The sequence below is a fragment of the Hipposideros armiger genome, unplaced genomic scaffold, assembly GCF_001890085.2.
Source record: "Hipposideros armiger isolate ML-2016 unplaced genomic scaffold, ASM189008v1 scaffold_272, whole genome shotgun sequence".
Classification (NCBI taxonomy): Eukaryota; Metazoa; Chordata; class Mammalia; order Chiroptera; family Hipposideridae; genus Hipposideros; species Hipposideros armiger.
In genome coordinates, this window is record NW_017731622.1 from 543,769 (window position 1) to 564,156 (window position 20,388).

The 20,388-nt window shown below is 43.6% G+C and overlaps 1 protein-coding gene across 40 annotated transcripts in view; it reads right to left on the reverse strand.

Annotated features, from left to right (window-relative positions):
- The window catches only part of KCNMA1 (potassium calcium-activated channel subfamily M alpha 1), a 744,819-nt gene that overhangs the window by 83,261 nt on the left and 641,170 nt on the right, over positions 1–20,388 (reverse strand). For all 40 annotated transcript variants that reach the window (XM_019657024.1, XM_019657023.1, XM_019657013.1 and 37 more), the window contains 3 exons: positions 19,845–19,938; positions 5,759–5,882; positions 963–1,187 (listed from right to left, as the gene is read on the reverse strand). In XM_019657024.1, coding sequence (XP_019512569.1) covers positions 963–1,187; positions 5,759–5,882; positions 19,845–19,938 — 443 coding nt within the window. The remainder of the gene's footprint in view (positions 1–962; positions 1,188–5,758; positions 5,883–19,844; positions 19,939–20,388) is intronic.

A 20,388-nucleotide genomic window follows, 5' to 3' on the forward strand; every position in this document is an offset into this window, starting at 1 on the left:
TTTATTGACTTATATTACTTGATTCTTTGTTTTCCATTTTTGAGGTTCTAGAAGCTGATAATAAAAATAACGAATTTCAGCTCCATAAGTGGGAAAAAACCCAGACCTCTTGAAATGTAGCATCAAATTCATGTTCCTCAATTTCAGGGATAAGAACTTCCAAGAAAAATGTGTGGAGAATAAGTGATATTTGCATTGATTTGTGACATGGCGAACTATATCAAATGTTGAAATATACAATACAATGTTTAAAGTTCGTGGCAAATATATCGATTAATGATTAGGAAGTAGTTAGTTACATGACTCCCAGGTCATGTATCCCACGCCCTCGCACTAAATTGTGGAGTCCCAAACTTTTCTTTTAGTTTTGGGTACCAGTGTTTTGTAATCAAGAGTATCACAAGCATCCATGTTCATGCACACACAAAGCTATCACTGCTGGACTTCTAAATGAATGGGAGGTAGGGGTTGACCAGCAGGAGGGATTGGCCTTCTGTACAGCAGAAATAAATAAAGAACTCTGTTAAATACATTTAGTTAAAAATAGAATGTGATACAATCAATATTTCCCTAAGCATTAATAATATCATAAGTAAAATGATATAAATAGTTCCATAAGTAAATTCTGCTCTAAGCATCATACTATCACACAGCACGAGGTTTGGGTAGGCAAAAGAGAAAGTGTTTAGACACTGATATGGTTAATACATCTGATACCAGCTAAACTTCATGTCTGATGAGCGACTGAACTTGGCTACAAATTCCTTTTAATAAGGTCTCCGGGGTTTGGATAGTCCTAGACAGAGCACAGGGGAAAGACTGAGTCCTCAGGCCCATAAACAGATAAAGAGGCATGTTCAAACCTACAACTATTATAGCCATCTGGGGTTTTCTTTTGTGAATGAAAGGAAGGGAGAAAAAAAACAAACAAACAAACATCAATAATATGACCTTGGACTTACAGGCAATATGGACACTTTGGGGAAGTTATGAAGCGTCTCCCATTCCCGCTTGAGGTACTCAATGGAGCCCACAAACACAATGTGCTTGAGCTCGTGGTAATGGAAGTTGCTGGCACGGAGTGGCATCACCAGGTTCCGGAGGCCAATCAGGGCTGAACTGACATCGCCAAAGATGCAGACCACGACATGGCCACTTAGAACGGTCATGGCGGCTTCACTTCGAGTCTGTAACAGGGAAAAGGGCATGAACACTGGAGAGAAGACCTCATAGGGCTCTGGTAAGAACTAAAACAATCACGTGTGTAAAGGAGCGAGCAAACATTTGTTGAGTGCTTACAGCATGCTATTGTCACTATTATTGTTATTTCAACAATGTTATACACATGCCATATATATTTATAATGTGAGTATGTGTGTACGGTCTGACAATTAAGTTCGCGAACTTGTTGCAACGATGTTAACCTTTTTTGATAGTACAGGGATTCTTCATTATGGATTTGTACCAACTGAACAGTTAACCAAGTTTACTATTTGGAAGTGCTAAAAAAGGCTGAGTGTAAAAGTTAGATGGCCTGAACTTTTCGCCAACAATTCATGGCTCTTGCATCACGACAATGCACCAGCTCACATGACACTGTCTGTGAGGGAGGTTTTAGCCAATAAACAAATAACTGTATTGGAACACCCTCCCTACTCACCTGATCTGGCCCCCAATGACTTCTTTCTTTACCCAAAGATGAAGGAAATATTGAAAGGAAGACATTTTGATGACATTCAGGACATCAAGGGTAATACGATGACAGCTCTGATGGCCATTTCAGAAAAAGAGTTCCAAAATTGCTTTGAAGGGTGGACTAGGTGCTGGCATCAGTGCATAGCTTCCCAAGAGGAGTACTTTGAAGGTGACCATAGTGATATTCAGCAATGAGGTATGTAGCACTTTTTCTAGGATGACTTCGTGAACTTAATTGTCTGAACTTAATTAGTGTAATAAATATATGGAAACATATATCTACACACTTCACTATCTTTTGTGATGAAAGATTTTAAAAAGATATGCCACACATACCTATGAGCAGGCAATCTTTCATAATGATTTTCAGAGCAAAAGTCAGAGGGAATAGCAATATTGATGGTATTTGGAAAGGGGAGACTTAGTTTCGATTAAATTGTTGATAAAGTGAACTGCCCTTTTTGACTCTTGCTGAGATGATGATAAAATGGTCAGATCCTATGTTGGTCTCAGCTCAAGAAATTTTTGTTTTGCGTTCTAGGCTCATCTATGAGATGATTAGTACATCATTGTGTCAGTAGGTAGAACATGATATCCTAAGCCAGGCGCTGACAAACTATGGCCCAAAGGCCAAATCTGGTCCACTGCTCACATTTTATGGTCATGGCCGGTGAGCTAAGATTGGTTTCTACATTTTAAAATGGTTGAAAAAAAATCAAAAGAAGAATATTTCCTAATATGTGGAAATTATATGAAATTCAAATTCTAATAACATTTTATTGCAACACAGACAATCTTACTCATTAGGTATTGCCAATGGTTGCTTTTACATTATAACAGCAGAGTTGATTAGCTGTGACAGAGACCATTTGGCCAGTAAAATCTAAATTATTTATTAATGACTCTTTACAAAAAGTTTGCTGACCCCTGTGCACTGCTGCCTTGGGGTTTCCAGAAGCATGCCTAGAGTGGCTCGCCTGCATAAATCACCAAAGGAAGATTCCCAAATAATCATTAAAAGGATCTAGAGATAGATCAGAAAGTCAATAGCCTGTCTTTCCCCAACCCTAGGCCTGTATCTACATAGGAGGCAAATGAAAGAATCAAATCACCCCCGTTAGAGAAGGAACCCAGCTTCCCAGAAAATGCAAATGGTTAGCCACTGCTGGTTGTCCTACTCACTGTATTAGTGAAGAGAACACAGAAAGACCAGCAGTGGGCCTTTGTCTTCCTCTCCTTCTGGTCCAATCCCTCCCACCTTGCCTGCTTTCCTCCCTGTCCACCCACTGCGTGCCTGGATGGCCCACGTGGCTTACAATGCTTTGGGCAAGGCATATTAATGTCCACTGGATGTATCAAACTCTGCTCCATTTAATCTCTAGAATTGACCAGTGTATTGATTGTTTAAATGCCAATATTGCAATGCACGACAATGTCAGGGTTATTACAGTAACCCCCAAGGACAGGAAGAAGCGAGCTTTTGCTCCCTGATCGTTAGAATAAAATAGCGACTGTCACCATTATTGGTTTCCCTCTGCAACTGTACAGGAACACCTAAGACACAGGCTGTCAGAAATGTTTTATAAACTGTGACCAAGGTGGAACTACTGGAGAGTCACACCTCACATCACCGCTTCATGAAGAAGACCTGGAGTTAGTTATCTTGGCTTCAGGAAAGTACGTGTGCCTGGGTACCACCAGTAGGGGGTCAACTAGTCTGTAATGTGCTGGGATGGGCTTCTAATTATTTTTAGTTGGCCAGGTCACAAGCCTGAGGAATACAAACTGGGCCCAGAGGAGGGGCAGGAAATCTAGAATAGCCAGTTAGCAGAGTGGCCGAGGCACAGATGCTGACCCCAGAAGGCTAGCTCTGGAGACCAAAACACCAATCCTTACATCAGCCACAGCAATATCACCGGGGGATTCTTGTGAAGATCCCAATTCCTGGGCCTCAGCCCTGCGGGGTCTGATTCTTCCAGGTTTATGACCCACGAGAGAAACTATTCACACGTGCATCTTGTGTCTCCTATACATCCTTCAAGGCCTCACCCAAGCGGGCCTTACTGGCCTTGAACCCTTCAAAGCACTACCTGTTTGTAGCCAGTATGACTTCCCCGGCCACTTAGATGTTTGCTAGTCGTTCCCTTAGATTTGAATAGCACTTTGTGCCTCTTAACACTTAACTTTAAATATATTGCTTCATGGTTACATTTTATGTCTTCTCTCCAATTAGATGATCATTTCCTCAAGATTGAGGCCATCTCTTATGCTTTAACCCCTTAAGTGGTTAGTGTCCTGCACCCAGTAGGTACACACATCACAAAACATCTGAGCATTGTCATCTCGGCTCCAATGTGACTTTAGAGAGGGCTTCTTGGACCACGCTGGCTAAATAGCACACCTTGTCTCTTTCCAGCCCATGACTCTGCTTTTTTTTCATAGCACTTTATCAATATCTGACATGTTATTACATATTCATTTGTCCACCTGGACATCTTCTCTTAGCCCCTACTAGAATACAAGATATAGGAGAGGTAGTACCCCCAGCAACAATAGCAGTGCCTAGCACATAAAAAACGTGTTATAAATGTTTTGTTAAATGATGTTACTTTTCAGATGAGAACAGCAGCAACTCGCCTCCCTAAGCTCTTCCATGCTGGTAGGGGACTTTGATCGGATGTCCATTAGTTATTAAAACCTTGGATCCCAGATATGGCACCCAGCCTGTGACCTGCCTCACGTGGGTAACAGCACTAGGCTGTGTTACGTCATCAGGGCAAAAGTGTGATGGATAGAGTATCAGGATGTAACTACACAAGCACCTTTGTGCTTAGAACAAATTGCACTCCTGGTAAATTGGACAGTGGCTGTTTCCTGAGAATTCTGACTTTCTGTGCTTTTGTCTGCAACTTTCACACCTCTAAGACAGCCTCTAGCGCAGTGCCGCATTGGCTCCTCATTCTTGGTTACAATTAAATTGAGAACACACACACACACACACACACACACACACACATTCAGATAAAGCGCAGGAAAAAAATCTGGTGGATTGGTGTACAAAGCCATTCTAAAGAGCCAGAACAGTTCTTTTTTAGGAAGGGTGGCCATGACACCAGAAATGATAGGATTTTCCTGGCTGACATAAGGGAGCAATCTGGGGATTAGAGGCACAGGGAGAAAGAACCCTTCCATCTGACCTTTCTGATTATTAATCCATTTTCCATGGATTCGCAAGACAATAAACTGTGGGAAAGCTGATGCAGGCACTAAAATCTCCAGCTGCTAATAGGGAAGTCTAAAGAGGAGAATGGCTTGTTGTCTATGCTGACATTCCTGGGACAAACTAGAAGAAGCCCATGGCGGCCAAGGAGATGAGCCAACCATGAAATAGGGCTCTGAGCTCCTGCCTTCCAGAGGTGACCCATGGTTCACTACTGGCATCATCTGCAAATGCATTTTGCCTGTCTACATGGTGTGCTAAGAAGGATCACAAATATGCAAAGCTGTTATCTAGACAAACACCAGATATTGCTATAAACAAATAATAATACAGGCAGCTTTCATATTTCTCCATGGCATTTAATAATAATGATAAAGAGTTAACTTTGTTGAGTCATATGCTAGGTTTTAATTTTCACTACAACCCGATGAGTTAGGGTCATTCTCATCTCATTTTCTTACAGATAAGAGAGCTGAAGTGGAAAGAGGTCAAATGACTTGCCCAAGGCCATGTAGCTACTAACTGGCATAGGCAGGCTCTGGCCCCAGAGCCATAGCCAGAGAATTTATGGTACACACAGCCTCCCATGATGCCTTTCATGCAGCATGCTGATCGCTCCCTATTTTAATGAACCAATAAATATTCAGAGATGAAAAATTCTGCTCTTGGTTCATGTTCAGATGAGAGTTCTAGCTGCTTCAATATGTGTCCCGAATTTCAATGATCAAAAATAATTAGGACCCGGGACAGTCTTATCCCAGAATCCAGTTAGGAAAGCCATATTCCTAGCGAACATAGCTTGGGACAGAGTGGATGTCATCAGTTCCACGGCCTGTCACTCACCAGGATGACTTTCTCTATCGCCTTGGGCGCGCACCAGTGAAACATCCCGGTAGAGTCGTACTTCTTCACGTTGGAGTCCATGTTGTCAATCTGATCATTGCCAGGAATTAACAAGGGGTCATGCCTGGAGAGAAAGGACAGGAAAACCTAAGTGGAAAATGTGATAAATTATCCATGGAAAGTGCCCCGAGTTACATCTCAGAGGAGTTGAAAGATGCCGAGGAAAGGGTTGTCACTGATGGCCGTTCCTGCGCTTGTAAAACCCATCCGTTTCAAAGAAAACTGCCCCAAACCACCACCACCTGGAAGGGCAAGTGACCTTTGTCAGGTAATGATTCTGCCATTCTCTCCTGTTCCCCTTCATCCAAAATGGCCTTCACATCATTTTGCGAATTTGGTCTCTTTTTTTATGGATATGTAATTCCCATTCCTCTCATTTTACCAGCTATCCAATCTCTCCAGTGTGCATGCATGCACACACATGCATATACACACACACACAGACACACTCAAAGTGTTGTTATTAGCATTGGCAATGAAGAGGAAGGAATAGGAATAGAGTCTCATGCTGACTGACTGGCATGAGGGTGGAAAGCCAATTACTTGCTTTTTCTGACTACGACTTCTGACGTGGTTCTCTTCGCAGTAAAAGCTTTAACAGGCTGCACTTTAAATATTTTAGCAATTTGCCCAATCAGATTGTGCTCTACCCGGCTGAAGCCCTTTAAACATTCAGCAGCATGTCACTTCAGAACAGATTGACTACCAAATGCCCACATCTGGAATACATGATTTCAATGCTAAGCAACACTCTCTCTCACTGCCTTGACAACTGCATTTGCACTAACCGTCCAATGAGGCTCCCCCCCCCACCCCGCCTCACCTCCTGACTGCAGCATTCCTGCATGAGAGCCTCAAGCTCAGATGCATCTTAATAAACTCGTCTTGAATTCTCAGGGCTACATTCACCCTCTCTTGCCTTGTTTACTAGTGGAAAAGGAAGGCGCTTCTACAGAGGCCTTCCCTCCAGTGGATTGGCAGAGCCTCACCAAAAACCTTAAGCATTACCATAGAACGAGGCAGGCCTAACAAGCTTCCAGCATGAGAAATGCACTCTTGCATTATGGGCCATATCCATTGTCCAGATCTATCTCTGATGGTGATTCTGTGCCTCGGTGTTGAGGGGGTCATTAGGGTTTCTACAACAATGAGCATATACAATTAGAACAATGTCCCAGGAGTCACTAGCTTTCTGTGCAGTGGAGCTATTTTCCCTGAGTAATATTGTCCGTTCAAGACAGAAAATATAAATATGTTCAAATTCCACATATTTATGGTAAAGTGATGTTACTTTTTAAATGGTCTACTTCAGGCATCAAAAAGTGACCTTTATGTAGCTTTTAGTATTTCTCCCTCTGAAATGTCTCTGATGCTTCTTATTTATATGTTCAGAACACAGAGAGGGGGACAGCAATCCCTCCTACATGGTCCACAGACCTAGAATTAAGCTTTCAGGATATCTGTCATGACCCTCCCAATAGCCTCCCAGCCCCACTTAAGATGGGAAAACTCTGACTGCATTTATTTATTCCTGAGAATTTGCTTTCAGGCTACGCCAAATGACAAATACCACGTGAGGCAATCCTGCAAAGTTAACTTCAATGAACATGCTAGATTGCAATAGGAACTGTCGTATTGCGTCTTAAAGGAGAAGAGCATCCCCCTTGGAATAGCACCTCAGTAGCTGGGTTGCTGGGAAGTCTTGAGGTGTTGTAAAGCACCAGGCTGCCTTTCAAATCCTGAACTCAGTCAAATATGCTAAAATAAAAAGGCAGTTGCTGATAAGAACTGGTCACAGGTCAGAGCGAGAGGAAAGGTTGAATTTTTTTTGTCCTTGAAGAATGTGTAATAGTTCTATAGATAGCCACTTTCTGGGATATGCAGGTGGACAAAAACCACAACAGAGAAGAGGTTTGAGTAAATGAACAGAAGGAACTCGTCCCAGCCTTAGAAGAACATAGTTTAGGTGCAAGAGGATCTTAATAAATTTGGCCTGAAGACAAAGAATGCTGTTTATTGGTGGGAGAGGAAGCATTATCTCCGGAAGGTCTGAGATCTGCCTCCACTGCATTCAGGATTTAAAAGATAACCAGGACAATGTTTACCTAATATCAGCAAGCAAGCAACTGATATAGCAAGATGGCCAAAACTCCTTTTAGGAACTATGTGCCTTTGGAGAGAGGACATACATTTTGGTGGCTTCTCTTCCGGGGAAGAAATCATTCCTTGGTCATACTGGCCTCCAACCCTCATCTTAGAAAAGTAAGTAAACAAGCCTGATGATCAATCACTCCTCAATGAGAGGGGGAAAAATAGGCAGCTTTTTAATGTCAAGCCTCATTAACTGGCATGGGGGATAAGGGACACCAGGCACAATTTGATACGAGGGATGCAAGCCATGACTGGCACTGGAACATCCGGAAGCATCTGGGACGTCTCAGTGGGATACCATACTGCACACTGCACTCCCCACAGGTCTTTCAGCCTGGCCTGGACTATTTAAATATAAGTCACCCAAGATTTTCCTCAAAAGGTCTGATCTGAGAACCATCAAAAATCTCCCCGAACAAGGGTATTTCCTTTTCTGATCAGCTATGGTACCTGGAATTTGAACTTTGGTTTCTTTAACCAGAAAAGCAACCAATAAACGTGAATCCCCTATTCTGAGCCAGGAATAAAAAAAATACTGTAAAGATTAAGACCCAGTCCCTAGTCAGACAGAGGGCCATAATGTTGCTGAGAGACAAAATGTCAATCGATAGTTGTGATACACTATGGTAAGTGTTATAGCAAAGTAATATGGCGGTATGAGAACACCAAGAAAGAAGCGGTTAATTGTCTGGTATTTGAGTTACAAGTAAGGCTTCACAGAGAAGGTAACATTTAATCAGAGCCCTGAAAGGTGGGATGGAATCTCAGTATATCTTAAGTGTTGATACATTAGCAGCCATTAGGACCCTCTCAGAGAATTGAGGCCCAGATGAAAAGAACAGAAGAACGGCATGCAAAACCATGTTGGAGATGTCAGCTATGTTATTGTCTAACCTGAGGTATAGACGACTCAGGCCAGGCACACTAGCTGTCTTCAGGTGTGCAATGGCCGTCAGGAAGAAGATTGAATTAACTGATTGAGTATGACTGATAGAGAGCAGACTAGGAACAGTGCACAAGATTTAGCTAGAACAAACATCAAGTTTCCCAAAAGAAAGAATGTTATAAAAATTGAAGTTTTTTCAAAAATGAAATGAGTTGTTTCCCAAGGCAGTGGATTTCTCATCATTTGAGACATTGTAGAAGAGCTGGTGATATAAAGGGTATTTTATGATAGATGTTGGGTGAGCCTAAAAGACCTTTAAGGTTTGATTCAAGCAGCATGCTCTCATTAGGGAAAGAGGTGGCTAGGAGGATTTGGGAAATATTGAACCACTGCTGGGCATCGAAAGGCCAAAGGGCACTGAGAAAATGAAAAGTTGTTAGAGCAAAGATGGGCAACACAAAGCATGGAAGACTGATGACTTTATAGTTCTGTTAGGGCTCGAATTGTTCCTGTTCCTCATTCACTGGATTCTACTGTCTGGGAGGAAGCTTGGAACATGATTCATTCCGGTAACACATGTGCATAACTTCCTTTGGACAGACAGGATAAATTTCTTTACCATGTCTCTTCCTGCAGTGATTTCAAGTGCCTTAAGTTGGCTTATGCTGCTGAGAGATCTCTGACATAGGTGAAGAGTGAAGAGTCAGTTGTCCACAGGAACTTCTACATCAAAATTGAGGTTATTGGAGTTTATATTAATAGAATAAAGCCCAAACAGTTGCCACTGAGCACACAACCAATATTGCTGTGATCAGGGGAGGACCAGGAGAAGAATCAGGTCATTTGTTACACATGGAAAGGAGGACCCACAGAAACCTCCCTGAAAGAATCATCCCAACATCATCTGTTTACAAAATGACGAAGAGAACCACTTCTACAGGCTCTCAGGCAATCCTCAAAGACCACTTAAGTGGAACCAAAGACCAATACTTTGTCACTTACCACTTAGCCAATGTATATGCCTTATTTTAGGGTGATAGAAACTCTAGTAGGTGAGACATGTCTGCTGCTGTATACTTGTTCAGGGCTGAATTGTGTCCCCCATAAAGTCTGTATGTTGAAGTCCTAACCCCCAGTACCTCAGAATGTGACCATATTTTGAAATATGTTCTTTAAAGAGGTAATTAAGTTAAAATTAGGTAGACCCTAATCCAACATAACTTGTGTTCTTATAAGAAGAGGAAATTTGGACAAAGACACCTACAGAAGGAAAACAATGGGAAGGCATAGGGAGAGACGGCCATCTACAAGCCAAGGAGAGAGGCCTGAGACAGATCCTGTTTTCAAGGCCTCAGAAGGAACCAATCCTGCCAACACCTTGATCTAGGACTTCCAGCTTCCAGAACTGTGAGAAAATAAATCGTGTTGTGGTGCCCAGTCTGTGATACTTGGTTATGGCAGCCCTAGGAAACTGATACAATAACCCACCTTGAAGAAAAATGGGCAAAATGTATCAGAGATCATTCCACTGATGACCCTGACGGCCCTTCTCCCACCTTAGTCTCAACTATTCATTTAGGTTTACACCTTGCCATCCATTTAGGAATACATGGAAATATACCAAAACTGCCCAATATCTTATACAAAGAACTTGGGCCAATGTCCCTCCTTCCCCGGCCCAACCCCCTATGCCCAACATACATATATAAGTAGATCTATTCTGCTCAAGTGAGAACTTCTCCCTGGTCTTTAACTTATACCCACCTTTGAAGATTAATACCTATGACAGCCTAACCCAAAGATAAGCGGAAGCCTGGACACTAGCCAGTTAATTTGTTCAGTTGAACCAAGACTCTGTCTCCAAAGGAAGTGCTTTGGGGGTGGATACCCCTGGGAGCAGGAAACCACCTATTTCCATAGTGGCAATATAGCATAGTGGCTCTGGAGTCAAAATGTCTGTCCTCAAGTCCTTCGCTCACTTACTACCTGCTACGGTGCGCCTTGCCTCAGTTTCCTTATCTGTAGAATGGGAGTGCTCATCATTGTCATTACTTAATGGATTCAATTTGAAATATGCATGAGTCAAGTCCTGTCATGCACTTAGCACAGTGCCTGACACAGAGCATGCCCTCAAAATGTGTTAACTACCATTAATGTCATTCTTTATACTTTGCTTAAAACCTAGTTATATATTTGTAGTTCTTGTCATGGTGAAAGGAGACCGAAAAGGTATAGCCATTCAATGATAAAGATGTAGGGTTATTACCATTACTTCTAATACTATACTACCACCACTACTAGTACTACTACTATAGGTGCTGCTGCTATTGCTACTATTACTCCTACTCCTACTCCTATTGCTGCTGCTACTACTATTACTACTATTGCTGCTGCTGTGGCTACTACTATGATTACTACTGTTGCTACTATGAAAGATAACTACTATGAGTTGAACCTTGACACATGTTGCTGTGCTAAAACTTTTACCTACACGTTATGACTTACTCATCACAATAACACTTGTAGGTAATTTCTGTTAGCATTACCCATTGGGACAGGTGGAAAACAGAGTGTATAAGCCACATGGCTAAGATGATAGCTACGGAGAGGAGAGGCAAGGTTTTGAACAGAGAGGTCTCCTGACCGGAAGCAGTGCTGCTCGGCCCCCATCCCGCCCCCTCCCTCTTGCAGGAGGCAGCTTAATCCTGTTCATTGTCTGTTGCTGTGCCGCAGACCACAGTGCCCTCAGCTACAGACAGAGACCAGCATTGCAAGAATTTATGAAATGCACAGCTTGTGGGGATAATCAGTAGAAAATGACCTCATGAGCCCCTGTCTGGACAACGTGCACAGGGAGGCCTCAATGATCAGCTAGGGCCGGGTGAGCTTGTGCCATGTCCCAATAGCTGAAGGCTTCCACCTGGAACCCCCACATTTGTATAGCAAGCGAGGAGCTCCACTGAGTTACATTTTTCATATCTATGCTTCTTGAATCTCAGCTCACACCCACAAAGTCCACAGGTAGAAATTTAGCATGCCTGACTTCAAATGAAGAGTAAGAGATTATTTTTTTGAGGGTTTGCAGGGCAAGGGATGCCACTTGCCATCAATTAATCTCAGGAAGTGAACTAAATGCCCCGCCACAGCAGACAGACAAAAAAGCTTGCCTTGAAGACAACAGCCTAAAGCAAAACCACAAATCCCTTTTCTAGCAAACCTGCTGTGAGGAAGCTGTTATTATATTTTAAAGAGCACAGTTCCCCTTATAGGCAAATACAGCAAATCCTGGCTTTTTCTGTGGCAGCAGGTTCAATGTTGGACTTCAGAAATTTACATTAAATTCCAAGTAACCAAACCAAAAAAAAAAAGTTATGAAAGGAAAATGACAAAATGGTTATTAAAATGGTTATAAAATTGTATCCTTTTCCGTGCTTGATTATTAAGACCTCATTTCTCATCACAGAAGACCTTTCTTGTCATTACGAGCATCCCATTTAGATTGAGGCCCACCATGCCATGGTCCCCTTGGGGAATGGGAGGCTTGAAAAAACGTGGGCGAATTTCTCCTTCCTCTGCAAGCTTTCCTTCCAAGTGGCAAATACTAATTTTATTGACTATGTCTTATGTCAGGCACTATGGTGGGCTATTGGATATGTCTGAGGCCTCAAAGCTTGCTTCAAAAGTTCTGCCTGAAGTTGCCTTCCTAGTTGTTTTCCGTTGCTAGGAGCTCCTACAGAAGTGAGAGATGCTCTTTCAGAGCTAATAATTTCCATGCCTGTTTCATCCATTAGAGGGCAACCTTCTTAAGGGCAATAGACACTTATTTTACTCTTCAGCCTATTTCCAGAACCCAGCAGAGGACACAGTAGATGCTCAATAAACCACCGACTAACAAGAGGAGCTAATGCATGATTTCTTGTCTCGGAACACTTTTAAACCAGTCAACGAAGACTCACCTGGCATTTTATGGAAATCAGAAAATGTGCCCAGTAGAGAGCCCACTCACCTTTGATATCATGCCACAATTTGTTTTGGGAACTACCAAGGCTCTTGCACTGTTTTTCACTTTACAGGGGCTGTACTTGAAGTAAAGCATCATGATCTGAAGGGAGACTCTGAAATACGTCTGTAACAAGTCAGGCTACCTGGAGTGTGCCCAGAGCCAGCTGTTGTAACTGATTATCAGGGAGGACTCATGTTTAATGTCCAATGGTGGCAAGACAGGTGTTCTTAATTAAGTAACTATTTAGCGCCTCAATGCCAAGTCTGAACATTTCTGAGAGGAGGGCCTCCATCATACTGAACTTCTCACTGTTCTGACTCGTGTGACCAGTGGTTCTCAAAGTGCTGCCCCACAACAGCCATATCAGCATCGCTTGGGAGCTGGAGAGAAATGCAAATTCTCCAGCCCAGCCCCGACCTACTGAATCAAGCTCTATTTTATAATAAGGTGCTCTAGATGATTCTGACACATGCTCAAGTTTAGAACCATTCCTATAATTTGGAGAAACTATATGGTTTGAGTAATTCTACCAAAATCAGCAGTTGTTTGCAATATGCAGACTGGAAGGCTGTGGTTCTATCAGGCAAGGCCAGGACTGGAGCAAAGCAAAGGGAGGACCGAGGTGCAAAATTTCAGGAGGTGCTGCACATGCCTCGTCCTCGCCCTCATCCTCCTACTCAAATAGAGAACGGTGGGACTAGTGACAGAAGCACATCCAGACTGTCTGCCCTCAAACGCTCTCTGTGACTGTCTGGAACTCGAAAGGTTGTGTCAGCCTGATAGGGAGTCCCAACCGGGATGCCACACTAAGGACTCCATCTTGCTGACCTCTAGTTCCATGAGCTAATCAGCAAATAGGCAAACATTGAAAAAAAAGCAAATGAAATACTAGTAGTTCTTATGAAGTACAATGCTTATAATTCAGTTTTCTATCCTCCTTTCTCCTCATGTCTTCTTCTACTCCATAAAGACAACATAGTGGTTAGGAACAAAGTCCTTGAATGCAGCATTCAAGAGTGTCAGGATATGGAGCCAGTTCCGGCCACAGGAGCGAGAGACAGTCTCAGGTGGTCTCCTCAAAAGGGATCATATTTGGGTTTTCAGCACCGTAAATGATCTGCCTCATTCTGAGGTGCATTTTATTTCTGGGTGACTACTGTGTCCTGCTGTGTTGCAAGGATCCTGCCTTGCGGGTTGTGGGTCCTGCCTTAGCTTATCCTTCAGCCCTGCCCCCACCCTCCCATGGAGTGATCACCTCTCCTGAGATGTGGCTGCCCACCCTCCCGGCCCCCATCTCCCATCAGACAGCCATGCCTGGAGCCGCCCTGACAAAACCTTCAGGCCAGGCTCTCGCCACTCTGACAAAACTAGAGTCCTGTTCAATGTCTCTGTAACTATCTATTTACATTTTTTTCCTGCTTAACAAGTAAACAGTCAAGAAATACTGCCACCTTCTATGACATCTCTTGTTAGGCAGCCACCATTCTCCCAAGAAAACGGAAATTACTGCCTTTATGTTTGGGAGACATCCTGGGAGAGCTGACATGCCCTTCAGTCCTGGAGGAGAATGTACAAGACGCTCTTAAAACAAGAGGACAGGCTAATGACCCTGTGCTGAGCGTGCCACTTGTCCAGGGACCTGTGTCCAATCTCCCCAAGCCTTGGTATGACGAGACCCACGAGTTCTTCCGTGTCCAGTCCCATGAGGGCCTGTCATTTCCTATTTGTGCATTAAGGGGTAAATTTACTTAGTTAAGCTGTCCCTGCCTTCCTTCTTTATTTTTCCCAGTGGAAGGAACTGCGAGATGGCATTCTGCCTCCGACTCTGACAGGGCTCCGGCCATTTTGCCATTTTCTATTTCTAGAGCCTTTCAAGCTGGCAGTCCTAACAACAACAACAACAACAACAACAAAACCATGAGAGGCATGAGTCAAAAGAGCAGGAATGGGACTTAACAAGCAGATGAGTTTGTTTAACCTAATGATCAATAAATGACCAAAAGGATAATCTGTCTTTTCCTCAAATCATGTTTCCCTTCCCATTCAGAAAACGAACGTCCGATATTTTCTGGGTCTCATGACATGCAGCTCCCCTCACAAGTGTTCAATTCGTATGTTTTTGGTATCGTCAGTTATCCTTGCTAGCCCAGCTGGGCGCTATCTCTTTGGTACATTGTCCACCTGACACATCCTGTGTAAATCCTCATGGCCCATAGTTCTCAATCATACCCCAAGTTCCTTAGCTCCTGGAGAAATAGGAGTAACATGAACTGATGTCAAGAAGGCTGTGTGTCCTTCGTGGGAAGACTGTGTAGCCCACTTCTGGTCCACATTCTACAGCAGACCCTGGCTGGTTTGGCACCCGAAGGACCTTGGCAGAGGCTGGGGTGGGCTGGGCCTTCTCATCACACTTCAGTGTTTATGTAACATGTGTCTCCATAAAGCCCTGATGGAGGGTTCTAAATCCTTTCATACTGCCAGCAGTGCTTCTCCCAAAATACAAGTCAGGGTGTTGCCTCCTCAGAAACCTGCAAGGGTTCCCCAATGCCTATGACACAAAAGGCCTCATGACGGGGAGCCAGGCTACTCTCATATGTTTAACTCCAGCTATGCCACTCCAAGGACCCCATGCTCCAGCCACACCAAGCCACTTCCTGTGGCCTGAGCACTTTGTCTGTTTCCTTCATTGGGTAGAATGGTGAAGGGGTTAATAAAATGGGCTTGGAAGCTAAACTGCCTGGGTTCGAATCTCCCCAGTTAGGTAAGACTTACTTTCTTTATTAGACTTTACATCTGTGACTCAGCTTCTTCATCTGTAACATGGGGGAAAGAGTGATTCCTGCTCATGGGTTGCAGGTAGGATTCAGTGAGTTCATAGCCATGACCCTCTTGGAATGATGCCTGGTACCCGGTGAACAAAACAGGGTACGTAGCATTATCAGTAGGGAATTCCCCTCCTCACCCAGGGCTCAGGTAATGAAACCTCCTTCATGAACCAGGCTCAGCCTCCCAACCAGAGGTGATGTCCACTCTCTCTGCTCTCACAGCCCATGCTAGTAGATCTCCAAGCTGTTCCTACTCTATTTTACTGTACATCTCCTCCATTAAACTGTGAACATTTTGAAGACAGGGACCTACTCTAAGGAATCTTACTCTACACCCCTTGAAGACCTTCCACAACACCCTGAATCCAGTAGGCTCTCACTGAGCATTTGCTGGATGAGAATTAATCTGAGAAAAGGAATAGACGCAGACAGATGAAATGCACGTTCTGTGTGGGTTCCATGTGAAGACACTGTGTGAGAGCCCAGGCGTTGCCTCTATACTGTCTATCCACTGGAGAAATACATTCAGTATCCAAACAGCAGTTGAGAATGCAGCGACTTGAAGATGGCTGCAGAAAGAACAGAGTGTGATTATGAGCTGCGCAGGGATTTAGAGAGGGAATCCATGAATCGCCTTCAATTGTAGTCAAAATGGTGTCCAGTGTGCTTTATTTTTCCCTAGAGAGGCTTTCTAGAGCACTTTCATTGGATGTTCAATGGGGTCTGTGAGACCCCCCCCAAATTAAGGCCCTTGACTTTGTTATTTAGAGACAAAGTTCTTGCTCCAAAGGGTCTTATAACTGAAGGAAGACACTGCTATCCTTACAAGGCACAAGCCCACTAGCAAGGGAGAAATGAGCAATGGATGCTTGGTGATTTTAGAGGAAAACTAGGAGAAACTCTTTATATCATTCCATGTTAAGAGACTAACAAGGAAGGTGAATAGAACAACAGGGACCTACGGACCTCCATGGCCCACTCCTCCTTGGGGGCTGTGAAGCCAAAGGTTATCTGTCACAGCACAGGGATCCCTGGCTTAAAGCACAGACATTCACCATTTGGCTGTGAGAGTTGTTTTCTGTCGGGGTGACTAAAAAACATACTGCGTCAGGATCCAGACACACAAAACGAGGCTGTTCACCTAATGATTGTGTAGAGAGCTAAGTGACACTTAAAAATCAGGGTAAGTCTAACACCAGAACAAAGGGGAGACAAAGGCCATTAGTGCAGAGTCCCAGCAGCATTTCCTGCTGGCAGATGGTTTGCAAGAAACCCTCACGCAGGAGCCCGTTTTATTTGCAGAAGCCACAGTGGTCAATTAAAGCCCATCCGAGCCCATTCTGGGCTCTCCCGTTCCTCTTGGTGCTATTCCTATCACTGCCCCATAGGCCACTAAAGCCTGCCCACATTCAGAATGATTGATTCTGCTCCAACAGTAAGCCACAAACTCGTGTTGAAAAACCCACCTCAAATAAGTCATTAGCTTCTTTTATGGATTTTTCAGGTCACAAGGAATAGGACCTGGGAGTCCTATCTTCTGTACAGTAGAAAAGGAGTGTTTTAAGAGGTGGGGGGACCTGCAGACACCTCAAGGTACCACATGAGCCCCTCTGCTTCCTCTCAGTCGACAAGAGGGACCTAGCGAAAATAGCCCTGCCAACCTCATCGCCAGTGTCAGGTAGTCAAACCAAAGCAAACCAAACTCATGGAGTCTTCATTCATACACCACAAGTGAAGGGAACTAGTGAGCGGGCTCCGCACCCTGTCTTGGCTCCCACTTCAGAATATGGAGGGCCCCTGAAACGCAGAAAGTCATGGTAACTGAGTGTCTTAGGAGTTTCTGACTTGTCATGGGACAGCTCTTCCAGCTGAGCTGTGATCGAGAGTGGTGTGGCTCATGGGGTAAAGCATCTAGGTGACAACGGTCGTGGCCACAGCCGCAGCCCAAAAGCACCAACACCAGAAACCTGAGTTCTGTAGCTTGGTAAATTTTAGCTCACTGCCTGACCCACGTTTAGCAATTCTGATGTGCCACGGAGCAGACAGCTCCGGCCCAGGATGACTGCCTCCCTCGGTCCCTCTCCGACAGGCAATGAAAGCAAGACCCACTTTGAAAATTCTCCCCCATCATGCAAACTGACATAGGCATGCTTTTCAAAAACCCACAGCCAATCTGTTGATCATTACTTATTTACAAAGGCCTTCGGGCAGAAAGTCCTGTAAAAACCATACTTGATATGGGTATACACTAGCTTTTTCTGCTTGTGGAAAAAAAGTCCCCTCAAGGCTACCTCAAACCATCACTTTCTATTGCACATAAAATGTAGCGTGTAACACTAAAGTATTTAATATATATGGTATAATATATCTACAGGAAAGGCATTTGTGTAGAAGTATGTTACCCTGGATTTGGTAATTTGATGTTTTGCTGAAGGCTACGACTTAAAAAAGCTTCCACCTCGTACAGAAGACCTGTCATCTTGGTACCCAAGAGCCAACAGAATAAAGAAGTACCCTTAAGCAGCAAAACTTTGACACAGCTTTGAAGCATATGAAAACAGTATAACTCCTCAGAATTATTATTACTCAAGATCAAAGAAATGAGCCATACTTTACATAGCAAACAGGGACAAAGAATTGGGCTCCAAAGGTTTCAGATTTTTCAGACTTCTCTTTATTTATTTATTTGCTTCTCTAGATTTAGGCAAAAGAAAGTGCCTGGGCTTTTCTCTACTTTAAATGGATAAAACTATTAGCATTAGATAAGGCGATTACCTAAAGGTGAGTAAAGAGGAAATGAATGCTAGCATGACAACTGGTGTCATAAAAACGAGAAGCTTGGCAGTTGGCACAGTTTTATTCCTCCTTGTAATCTGTGAACAGGCATGTAAATCAGAGACACCCAAGCAAGACTGAGTGAAGGGGAAGGCAGAGAACCGTTAAGGACGCCCTTAGCAGGAAGAGATGGTCATGGGGCTGGGTGAGTCTTCCATGGCAACTTGTGTCCTCAACTGCACGGAGAAGGACTGCCCTGTTTACATCCCAGAGAGGGGGTTGGGGAGGGCCCAGAAGATCGGAAAGTGATGGATAAGTGATGGATAAGTGGGGAGCGAGGGGGAAGCCACCAGTATTTTATTTCAGTAATCAAAGGGAGGGGAGTGGCCAATAGCAATGAAAAGAAGAAAGTAATGGCAAGATGGCAGGTGTTTCCACAGCCGTGACCATTTAGGGAGAGCAGTGCCAATCTGAGATCACCCCTGTTTCATTGAGGTGCTAGAGAGTTAGGATGTTGGAGGCAATAAACCCCGGGATTGACAGATGAGCTGAAGACACAAAAAGGGAAAATGAAAGATGAAGAGGCCAAGAAGAGGCACTTGGAAATACTCTTGAAATTTGGTTTCAGTTGCCATTTCCTAGAAGAAGCTACAGTCAAGATAAAAAGAAGGGAAGGAAGGGAGCGAGGAAGGAAAGGCAAAAAGGAAGTGGGGGTGGGGGAGGAGAGAGAAAAAGGGGAAAAGAAAGAAAGCATGCATACACACTGTATTTCATAATTAATATTGCTTTTAGCCTGAGCAGAACTGGATTACTTTTGAACTTTGCTTTGGCAAGTCCACAGATTATTAGACTTTTTTTATCAGTCAAAATCAATTAACAGAAATTTGATTTCAATCGACAGGATAAAAGGAAGGTAATCTTCAGGTTCATTTTCGATTGTGATGATACATCTCACATATGGCCGTAAGTACAGACAACAGTCCTCAGAGGGACTCCAGCAGAAAGAGACTTGCCGGAGGCGAACTAACCACACAAGTTCCTCTGATTGGTTGCCACCGTCATTAGTGCCACTGCTGTTTAGGAACTACACATAGACAGGACATGGTGACAGCTAAGACTTTAAAGCCTATGTATTTTTCAAACAGCTTTTCAAACTGTTTTTCATGACAGAATTTTTTCGGCTCTATCATTAACTGCTGACAAGCTGACAGAATAAATACTCCAGCCTTTAAGAAGCCATCTAACGATCTTCGTTCCCTCCCCTGCCTCCTGCTCGCTGGGGAGGGGAGGCTGTGTGCCTGGGCAGGGTGGGGAGGGGAGGGGGTGAGGAGAGGAAGGGAAGGAGCTAGAGGGGGATCCCCTGTGGCCCGAGGCCCCTCTCCTTACCTCATCAGCTTGGGCGAGGAGCTGGGTGAGTTCCGCATGCCTCCATTCCGCTGCTTTTTTTTGGGTGACAGCGTTGAGGGCTGCTCATCTTCAACTGGAAATACAGGCAGCTCATGAGATTATGAACAGTTTGAGGGCAGACTGTGCAATACAGGCAAGATATCAAAGGACACACACTCACGGCTCAGTCACTCACTGGGAATTCATGGCTGTCTTTTAGGACCCAATGACAAAGACCAAATGTGTTAGTCAAAGGAGCCAGCTTAGAAAGGTGAACACCTCTTGACACTCCAGCATTTGAACATGCACTTAAAAACAGACTACGATAGTTTGTAAAAACCCTGCCATAAGAAAGAAAAGACATCATGATTTATCTGTATACAAATATATATATATACATATATATGTATATATGTATATAAATGTATATATGTATATTCAATCATTATTCTTAGAGTTAATTTTGGTTACTTAGCTTTGCTGGGTAATGGGTTTTTCCGTAACCAAAATCAGAAATAAAGTTGTGTGTGAAATAGCAGCATAA